Raw genomic sequence first — 11,069 nt, 5'->3', positions numbered from 1 at the left:
AGCTGATCATGTCAAATTAATATTTTCCTAATTTGTAACAGTTACTTCAAGTGCAAATATGTCTAAATTTCAACTACCAGGACAAAACAAGAAAAGTGAACATACATGGAAATTTGAAAACTAAAAATCTAGTGATCTATGCTTAGCTCTATATCTTGTATATTATCAATCAGGCTTAACTAAAATATTAGTGTCAATTGTCAAGAAACTACATCACCACATTTAAGGACTTCAAATACATAAAAGATTGGCCATGGTTGTTGGGCTCTTGATTTCGGTTCCACAGTCTTGTTTGCCAGTTTGGTATGTAATTGAACTCTTAAAGTATTATCAATCAGCCTATTCTTAGCTCTATATCTTGTATATTATCAATCAGTCTTAACTAAAATATATACTGTCAATTGTCAAACAACTACATCACCACATTTAGGACTTCAAATTAACGATTGGCCATGGTTGTTGCCTTGTTGGGCTCTTGATTTCGTTCCACAATCCTGTTTGTCAGTTTGGTATGTAATTGAACTCTTAAAGTATTGTTAGTCTTATTCTATTCTACATTATTATTCATCTTTAGCCATATACATAACAAATTTAGACTGCTATTTCCTTTATTTTCTGTTATCTTTCTCTATTTTACACTTTATATAAATCAAAGGAAGCATAGGAAGGATTTGTATGAATCCAAACAAAAGATGTTTGATGCATATTATATAAAGTTTCTATAATAATAGTAATCGAAACCTGTAAAACCATTCATTATAAAAATCATAATGTTGGGTTAGGTGCATTTTGTGAACCCTGGTGAAGAAACAGTTACAAAATTTTTCTCTGGTGTGCTTTAACATAAATCTGACTTAAGACTTGAGAAAAGGACCCACTTAACATTTTTAAGTGTTGTTACATCCACATATATGCAATATTACCAAAGCTTAACTAGCAAACATTTTAAGCCATTTTCTTCTTAAATATCAAGTTATACATTTCCCAGAAAATGGCCAGCTTAAATTCAAGGTTGATAATTTTACAAAGATTGATTAGTGATAACAACTTTGGCAAGACAATTCTAGTTGAATTGTCAATTTTCGCAAAATTAAATTGCAACCAAAATCTTTTGAGTCGTGCTAGTGAAAGCATCGCTTGTTTTTGATTTCCTGTCATTTTCGTTTATGAATTTTCTTTCACCGTCAGTGATTGTTTGATTGAACAGAAGTAACTAGTACAACTTTACGTAGTTATTCTACACAAGAAAAGAAGTACGTACACTTGCCATATCACTTGCCATTTATATAACTGCTATATTGCCAATAACTTTTTATTGCACTTCGCTGCATTTCTAAACTACGGGTCCAATTATTCATTTTTGGGGTCCGCAAATTTTAGGACATGGCAAATATGGTGAGGGAGATTTTGGCAAGGCCAATACAATTAGCAGACCAGGTGAGCAAGGCTGCAAAAGAGGCACAATGTTTCAAACAAGATTGCTTGGAGCTCAAGGCCAAGACCGATAAGCTAGCAGGCCTTTTACGCCACACAGCACGTGAAAGCAAAGAGCTTTATGAGCGTCCAACCTGTCGCATCATTGCTAACACACAACAAGTCCTTGACAAAGCACTTGCACTCGTTAACAAGTGCCGTGCCAATGGTATCTTGAAGAGGGTGTTCACTATTATCCCAGCTGCAGCGTTTAGAAAAACGTGCCTGCAGCTCGAGAACTGTATTGGGGACGTGTCGTGGTTGCTTAGAGTGGCTGATCGGCTTCTGGGTCTTCCTCCAATTGCAGCCAACGAGCCGATTCTATGTCTAATATGGGAACAAATTGCGGTTCTACACAATGGGTTGTCATCGTTAGAGGACCGTGTAGAGGCGGCTGCTTCTTTGGTTTCATTGGCTCAGGATAATGATCGATACGGGAAGCTTATTATTGAGGAAGGTGGAGTGGCTGCACTTCTGAAGTTGGCTAAAGAAGGAGGATCTGAAGGTCAGGAGAATGCTGCCAGGGCTATTGGTTTGCTGGGACGTGACCCGGACAGCGTCGAACACCTTGTGAAGGCCGGTGTTTGCCTAGTGTTTGTGAAAATCCTCAAAGAAGGGCACATGAAAGTTCGGGCTGTGGTGGCTTGGGCAATGTCAGAACTAGCTGCAAATCACCCGAAATGCCAAGATCATTTCGCTCAGAACAATGCAATTCGTTGGCTTCTTAGTCATCTTGAATTTGACACCATTCAAGAACATAGTAAGTATGCCATTGCCAGCAAACAACAACAAATCTCTATGCATTCGGTTGTGATGCCTAGTGTTAGTACTAATCCGAATCCAAATGATAAAAAGGAACATGAAGATGAGGGAGCTAGCATTAAAGCTGAGATGAAGGCAATGGTGGCAAGAGCCCTTTGGCAGCTATGTAAGGGAAATGTGGCTATTTGTCAGAACATCACGGAATCAAGAGCACTTTTATGGCTTGCTGTTTTGTTAGAAGAAGGACATGATGAGGTTCAATCCTATACTGCCATGGCATTAATGGAGATCACGTCTGTGGCCGAGCAAAACACAGAGTTAAGGCGCTCGGCTTTCAAGCCCACTTCCCATACTGCAAAAGTTGTAGTCGAAAAGTTACTTAATATTATAGAGAAAGCCAACTCAGACCTTCTTGTACCCTGCATCAAGTCAATTGGAAACTTGGCTAAGACTTTCCGAGTAAAAGAAACGAGAATTGTCGGGTCCTTGGTGAGACTGCTTGATGAAAGTGAACCTGAGGTTTCTGTGGAGGCTGCCATTGCGCTTAGCAAGTTTGCAAGCCCTGAAAATTATCTCCATGTTGATCATTGCAAAGCCATCATAGATGCAGGAGGGGCTGAGCACTTAATTCAGCTGGTTTACTTTGGTGTGCAAAGGGTTCAAATTTCTGCACTGGTTCTGCTTTGTTACCTTGCAATGCATTTACCTGACAGTGAGACACTTGCACAAGAGAAGGTGCTTACTGTGCTTGAGTGGTCATCAACGCAGGCTCATCTGATCAAAGAACCGCGGATTGAATATCAATTACACCAAGCCAAAAGTAGGTTGGAACTGTATCAGTCCAGGGGTTCAAGAGAATTCCATTAGTTCAATTTAATATAAATTGTAACAATGTTGCTCTGAACTAATTCAGAAGGAAAAAAAAACTGCCAACTAAAGAAATTAAAAAGCTAAAAACAAAAACTTCTGTTTTGCTTTAGTCATTCTCATAAAATGTATATAATTAATTATTAGAATTGTTGTATTTATCACTATCTTGGCAATTCTTCTTTTCCTTGTTTTTTTACTATTTTTCATATTATTTCAAGGGAAATGTTAACAAGCACAGCATGAAAATTGTTAAGATTTCCCATTTTGGTTCTCATTTAAAAAACAGAAAGAAAAAAAAAGTTGTCAAAAAGATTACCAAAAAAGATAAAAAAAAATTACCAAAAAGCTGTCAAAAGTCACCTCAAAACCTGAAAAGCTGACACAATATCTGGTGTTAACGGAACCCTTGTTTCAATTGCTATCTGTCTTTCAATCTTATTTCAGTCTTTTACTTTGCATTATCAATTGGCTCAGGCTGGAATTGCCTATTCTGAAATTGTTGTACCATGGCTTTATATAGGACGACTGTGTCTGTCTTTAGAAGGTAATCCTGATATGGTACCTGACTAAATCTTTGAAGCAGTTAACTGGGATTGTGTTCATATCATCTATTGTAACATATACCTGCCAATAACTTCTCAATGTTTTGCTTAATCGTATCCGTCTCTCAAATAAACTCATCACTTAGAAATTTAGAAGAATTCTAATTGAATTTCAATAAATTTAATGACACAACTTTTCATAATTATTTATGTAACCTATTGTGATCGGAGAATGATAAAAATGAGGTCAGTGTTGAGCTTATGTAAAAGTAATAATCTTCCAATTATAACTTGCCACCTTAACAAGTTGTGAAAAACAATATGAAAGATTTTGTCTATGTGTGTATATATATATAAGAGAGCATAGGAAGGACCCAACCTATCTCAATCTTTTGGGTGAGAAACTTGAGGGGGAGGAGAAGAGATCCCAATTGCAAAGAGCAACCCAACGGGCCAAGTTGGGGGAAAGAAAATTAGCATCTCTAAAAACAAAAGAAAAATCCCAACAAAAGAGAGAACAAAGAGCAGCTTTGACATCTCGGAGAATCTAGCATTACTCATTAATTTTATAACTTTTGAATCCTTTTGGAGGTGAGATTTTCTACCAAATGCCTTTCCCAATCTCTTCAAAAGTGAGAGTTTATTCACTAATACGTCATTGTTACAAATATTGTAAACTATCACTACAATCCCCACAACCACGACCACCACAACTGCAGCCATTGTCACCCAAACTCTCATTGAACCACTGCTACCACCATCACAATGAAGCCAGCCTACAGCGTGCAACAGGTCCTTGCAACTTCTTGGTGCATCATTTCCATTGGTACATAGTAAATCTTGGCTACAATGAAGCTTTAAATTTGAATACTCGTTGTGACATAGTACTAATTATATAAAACTTGACCATCTTATCGTTTTATGATGCAGGTTACTTACTCTCTTCTTGGTAATTTAGAAAGTGCAGAAGCTTTGTGTTTTATGTGGCACCTCCCAAATGGATAAAATCATAATATTTTTTTTTGATAATTTGATGGACGTCTCCCTTTGAAAAACCATGAGGCTTAGGTACCAAACGAAATACCAGACTTTAGCGAACAAAATCATAACATATGAGGGAACAATTGGTTTTTTTTTTTTTAACCTAAGTTAGAATAACTAACAAAAATTAATTTAACTCATCCTAAACCAAAAACTTATATGAATCTATCATAAAATCTTCCTAATCTAATTTAAGTTATTTGAATCAAAGATAACAACCTAAAAACATTACCCATTCAATACTCAATACTGATCTATATATATATATATATTAATAGAAAGTTGAGAGAAAAATTCAATTAGATTTCAAATCGGAATTTAATTATGGTCCAATTTTGCTTCACGTGTCTCATCTAATCTAAGTTTTAAAATTTTGTGCCAAGTAAGTTAATTCAGTGTAAAGATTGGATATCTATTAAAGTTTAATTTTGCACCACGTGTTCCATCTAATCTAAGTTTTTTTTTTTTTTTTTCGGTGCCAAATGAGTTAATTTAGGCTTCGCTTGGGAGAAGGGAATGGAATGAAATGGAAAGGAATAAAAAGAATAATTTTAAAATATTCTTCCCTTCTCTTGTTTGTGAGTTTTAATGGAGGGAATAGAAATGTCATTTTCTTGTTTGGGAGTTTAAGTGGGAGGGAATGGAATAAGTAGGAGAGAACACTCATTCCTCTCTATTCCCTTAAAACCTCAAATTTTCATTCCCTCCGAAATTGGGAGGAATGGGAGGGAATGAAATTAGATGTAATGATTTTTTTACTAAAACTCCCAAAATACCCCTATATATTCAACCTTTTATTTTAAAATAGAGGTCTAATAGTAATATTGTCATAAAATAATTTCATTCCATTCCCTCCATGTTGCTCCCAAACAAGATTACTTATATTCGATTCATTTTCATTACTTTTCATTCCTTTATTTTAAAACATTTAATTAAGGTTACTTAATTCTATTCCATTTCCATTCTTTTCCATTATTATCTGTAAAATTCTACTAAATATAATCAATTTGACCAATTCATTATTTTATTTTGTATTATATTTAGTAAAATTTTACAGATAATAATGGTGAATTGATATTGTATATGTAGTATTCAATAGTGATTTTCAAACTTTTATACATAATAGCGATGTAATGAGAAACTTGATGTAACTAATATCATGAAAATTGTAAGGAAAAACACTTTTAGAATCTCCAAATGTCCTAATCGAACTATATTATATATGTTTAAAAACTCAAACTAACATTAGGAATGGCAACGGGCAGGGTTCGGGCCGGGTTTTTGCATATCCGGACCCGACTCGTGGGTCTAGACCCGCGACCCGAACCTGACCCGATTATTTAACGGATTTTTTTTACAGGGCCCAGACCTGCCCCGTCGAGTCCCACTGGCCCCACGGGCCCTGTTTTTTGAAACAAACCCCAAACACATCATCAAACCCACGGCCAAACATCCAATCCCAAAAATCCCTTCTTTTCAAATCTCCACAGCCACACCCAAATAAATAAATAAATAATCCCATTTTTCAATCCTCAAACCCAGAAATAACCAAACCAACGAAGGAGATTTGGGATCAATCAAAAAATAAATATAAAGAAGAAGACAAAAATAGAAATGGAGAAAAAAGAGAGTCTTGGCCATGAGTTGGAGATCAGAGAGAGAGAGCTTGAGGTCTTTGGCCTTGGGTTTTAGATCTAGAGATGGAAGGAAGAGTGCTTAGGTTCAGCCATGGAGGCTCAACCTGGGACTGGCTATTGAGCGAGAGAAAGAGACGGAGCTGCCTCAGATGGTGGCTCGCGGCGGCAACTTGTGGTGGCATCAAGTGGGGACGGGACATTTCAAGAGAGAAAAACTGACTGAGGCGTATGAAACTTCGAGAAATTTCAAGAGGGAAACTTTGATTTGTTTCTGTGAGCTTGGCCGAGGCATGGCTGCGTGCTGAGGCACTGAGGCATGATGAGGCACTGAGGCATGAGGGTGTGATGAAGCACTGATTGAGGCGTGAGGGCGTGATGAGGCACTGACTGAAGCGTGAATTGAAATGGGAATGAGAGGAGGCGACTGGGCTGAGTATTGGGAATGAGTGACTTAGGGTTTACAAATTACAATGATATATATATAAGGGGGGTTTTAGTAATCTCACATAACCGGGTAATATCCAGGCCGGTTCTCAGGTCGGGTCCAGGTTTTTTTGATAAAACCCGGACCCAATCCGGACCCGCTTCGGGTTTTTTTTTTAAAAAAAAAAAACCCATACCCGACTCTATTCTTTATCGAGCCGGGTAAAATCCGGCCCATTAGGGTCGGGCCGGGCTGGGTATCCACGGATCGGATTTAAATTGTCATCCCTAACTAACATCAATAATATCATTACAATTCCTCATTTCCGTGCATAATCACAAATTACATATCAGTAAAAATAACAGACATCATTCAAAGTAGATTATCTATTAGGAAGCAGACAGATAGTATTAATGTGAGAAAAAGGTAGTGTACATCACTTGCTGTTAAAGTAACTGATATTAGCTATTGAATTATTTGAAATCTCCCGGTTAAACTGCATCTAGTACTTGGTTCATGCCCATCTATTTTGGCTGAAAGGATTGGTGGTATGCTATGCTACAAAACAGAATGCCATCAATGTCTGAAAGAACCACTCTTAAATCATTCCCACAGTTAGACGAAAAAGTCATGATGATTCATAAACAATAACCAGGAGTACTGCTGCATTTGTAAAAAGGATGGACCAGAATTCAGCAATTTGAAATTGATTAGACTTGGATTGATCTTGCGTTTGACTCGCAATCTTAATCCAACACTCGATTTCTATGAAAGGTCAATTTTCATTTTTCATTAGTAGTAGGAAGCAAGGTTTTCAGACCCGGATCGTTTATTGAACCGTAAAAAGGAGAGGTTCATAGTTTTTGAAGTCGAACTAGAATCGAACCGTAACAACATCATAATTAATTTAATAATTATTTTAATATAAATAAATATATTAAATTAGTATAAATAGAAAATTTAATTAAAATAAACCAAATAAGTATAAAAATCATCTTTCAAATGTATTTTTCATATCACAACTTTCATTATAGTGTTTCAAAAATTAACGCTATATTATCAATTGTTAAACAAAATAATAATAAAAAAAGAAAATTATTTATTTATAATATACTATCAAAGCAAGATTTTGCATTATAAATTAAATAAATACTTACAACATTGTACATTTTCATGTAAATATGTATAATATTGTACACTTTTTATAAATATATGCAATGCGTTTTGTGCTTTTTTTTTTTTTTTTTTTCTACAGTTACATTTACATTGACAGTACAAAGGCAGTAAGTAAATTTGTGGGAATTGGTGGGATTTTATCGTACGTAGAAGCAATCAAATCAAATAAGTTTAAAAAAATTTACAAACCAAATGAAAGGTGAAGAGGTAGCCACGTGTCAAACTCTTCACATGGGGAAAGGGTAGCGCCTGCCAGCCAATGCCAGAGTGATAGACACTCACTGAAAAAGAAAAAAAAACTTGGCTTTTGGTTTTGGGTACTAGTGAATGTGTCTGGTGATAGAAGAAGAAAGGAGCAAAACGAAAAAGAGGAAGAAGGAAAAGGCAGATGAGGAAGAAGAAAAAAAAGGTTTGTGCTTTTCATTTCATTTTATGTGGATCTATTAGTGTGTTTTGGGATTGCAATTTCAAATTTGGGGTTGAGAATGAGAGATAAAAAGACAGAAAATGGCACAAAGTGGCAAAACAACTCAGTTTCACTGGAGATGAATTGATGAACTCGTTTTTTTTTTTTTTTTTTGAAGCTTTGGTGTGAACCGTGAGACCCGGTCACGGTTCTCAAATCTGGGCGGTTCAACCTCGGTTTGCACGGTTCACTGAATTTTTTGTGTAGGGTGGGTTTTGAAACTAAAAGAACCGTTATAGTGGACGGTTTTCGGTTAACCAGGTCGGACCTACGGTCCGGTCTGGATTTCAAAACCATGGTAGGAAGCTCTCATGACGCGCATAACCTTCCAGGCTAAAGTTATGGGTAGGGGTGGCAATTTGTGTTCACACGTTGTGTTCATATTATATTAACTCATGATTATTCGACTATATAGGTCATCGCTAATCTTAGAGGTGTGCATGGGTCGGGTTACGTCAAGTTAAGGGGATTTTTTTACTAAACTCAATGGTGGGTCAAAAAAAATTTAACCCAACCCACCCCATCACATAAGTCCAACCCAACCTAGCCTAACCCACATAGGTCGGGTTGGGTCAAGTTGAACCCATAGGTTTGATAATTTTTTTTTTAATTATTATTAAATTGAGTAGAAAAAAAATATAAATATTAATATATTAAAAAAAAAACTCAAAGATTAGTATCAATGTAACTCTTTAAAGGTAAACAACACTAATGACTAAACAATAATAGTAATTTACTAGGGTTTGTATGAACTAATTGACTTTTATATGGGATAGGAAGAGCTGATTATTTTAAAAAATTTATTAATTATATAATATTATATATATATATATATATATTAAATTAATATTAGTAGGAGGAACCGAGAAAGTGCTACTCTACAGCTGGTTTTTCTTTAAAAATTATTAATATAAATAATATATATATATATATATATATAAAAGTGCCCTACAGCTAGTTTTAAAAAAAATTATTAAATATATATTAAATATGGGTGGGTCGGGTTGGGTTTGGCGGGTTTGTAATTTTATGACCCAAACCCAACCCAATCCACTATAAAAAAAATAAATAAATAAATTGTAACCCAACTCAACCCACCAAACCCTAAAATCCGACCCAACCCGGTGGGTCGATTGAGTCGAGTCGAGTTTGGCAAGTCAGTGGGTTTCCTGCACATACCTAACTAACCCGATATATTTATTAAAAGGGTTAAGATTCCTCAACCCTAACACAACTCATTTATTAAACGGGTCAGTCGTCTCGACCTGTTTATCATATTTTATCCAAAATAAAATTTATGGAAAAAACAAACAAATAAATATTTTTAATATAAAATTCAGAACTAACGAGTACGTAACTGCATTACAAATAATCATTCAAAATTAAAACATATCTCAATATCACAAATAATCAATTACAATATGTCAAAGAAAATAAACCACAACAACTAATAAGTTTATATACTTAGAGTTTGAAGGGTATATTGGTAAAATATCATTTAATTAAACAGGTCAAACGGGTTCTATGTGTTCAACACTAACTCAACCCCTTTATTAAAAGAGTTAGCCATGTCAACCTGAATATGACACGAACCCGTTAAGACTCAACTAATAATTTGCTAATTTCGTGTCATGTCGTGTCGTGTTCGAGGGTCGTGTCCAATTTTGCCAACCCTAATTATGGGTTTGAATAGTGGCAAACCTCATTATTGCGCGTGTAGTTTCATGACATTTATGAGTAGAGTTTAAGCAGGCTGGGGACAGTAAGCACACTTACAAGCTCCTTTTTTTGAGTTTATCTTAAAAAAAGAGCTTAAGTTCCAAAGTCTAATCATTGCATTATATCACTATGTTTATTATATATTGTTTTGTATCTCCTAAAATAGAGTGAAAATTATTATATACTCAATAAACCACCACAAATTAAATTCATATTACAAAAACTTTTTTAAACTATACTATCTATTAAAGGATTCCCCTCTTTTGACAAATTGAATTAGACTTTTATATGGTTCAAAAATATCTTAAACCTTAGGTTTAACAGGGAAAAAAACTTGAGAACAATTAGATAAAAATATATCTCCAACTCCACTTAAAATACCTATAAAATCAGACACTCTCCTATTAATCCAAGTGCACCCTTGGCGCAATGGTTACTCCACAAGTATAAATGCTTATGGGGTGTAAGGGGCAAGGGTTGGAGTTGGGGTGCAAGTCTCCAGGAGAAAACTTCTCACACATATACACTTAGGGGGCGTTTGGTTCGTCACGATGTTACATTATGCCGTAATATTATATTATTGCAATCTTACATTAATGTAATCTCAATACAAGAATACAACATTAAATTATTTAGGAATGTTTATGTAAAAAAATATAGGGATGTTTATCCCACATTGGTTGTATGTGTTAGAGTTTCAGCCTTTATAACCCTAGGCTACTACTACAAAGATTAGACATTTTTGTAATGGTACTCTGATCATGTAATATATTATAAGTCTGTTTAAAAAACTCTATATACTAATTTCGTGTTCATGTATTCTAATAAGTATTATTATTTCCTTAAAAAAAAATATGGATGTTTATCCCACATTGGTTGTGCATGTTAGAGTTGCAGCCCTTATAACCTCAGACTATTACTACAAATGTTAGGCCCTTTTATAATAGTACTTTGGTTAT

General features: G+C 35.1%; 1 protein-coding gene across 1 annotated transcript; it reads left to right on the top strand.

Annotated features, from left to right (window-relative positions):
• The first annotated feature begins 1,383 nt into the window (after positions 1–1,383).
• LOC111995952 (uncharacterized) lies at positions 1,384–3,113 on the top strand. The gene has a single exon (XM_024027895.2). It carries the CDS (start codon positions 1,384–1,386, stop codon positions 3,100–3,102), a length of 1,719 nt encoding a protein of 572 aa, XP_023883663.2. The 3' UTR covers positions 3,103–3,113.
• The last annotated feature ends 7,956 nt before the right edge of the window (positions 3,114–11,069 follow it).

The sequence above is a fragment of the Quercus suber genome, unplaced genomic scaffold (genome assembly GCF_002906115.3).
Source record: "Quercus suber isolate HL8 unplaced genomic scaffold, Cork oak 2.0 scaffold_691, whole genome shotgun sequence".
Taxonomy (NCBI): Eukaryota; Viridiplantae; Streptophyta; class Magnoliopsida; order Fagales; family Fagaceae; genus Quercus; species Quercus suber.
The sequence above is the reverse complement of the archived record's forward strand: the minus strand, read 5'-3'. Positions and strand labels throughout refer to the sequence as shown.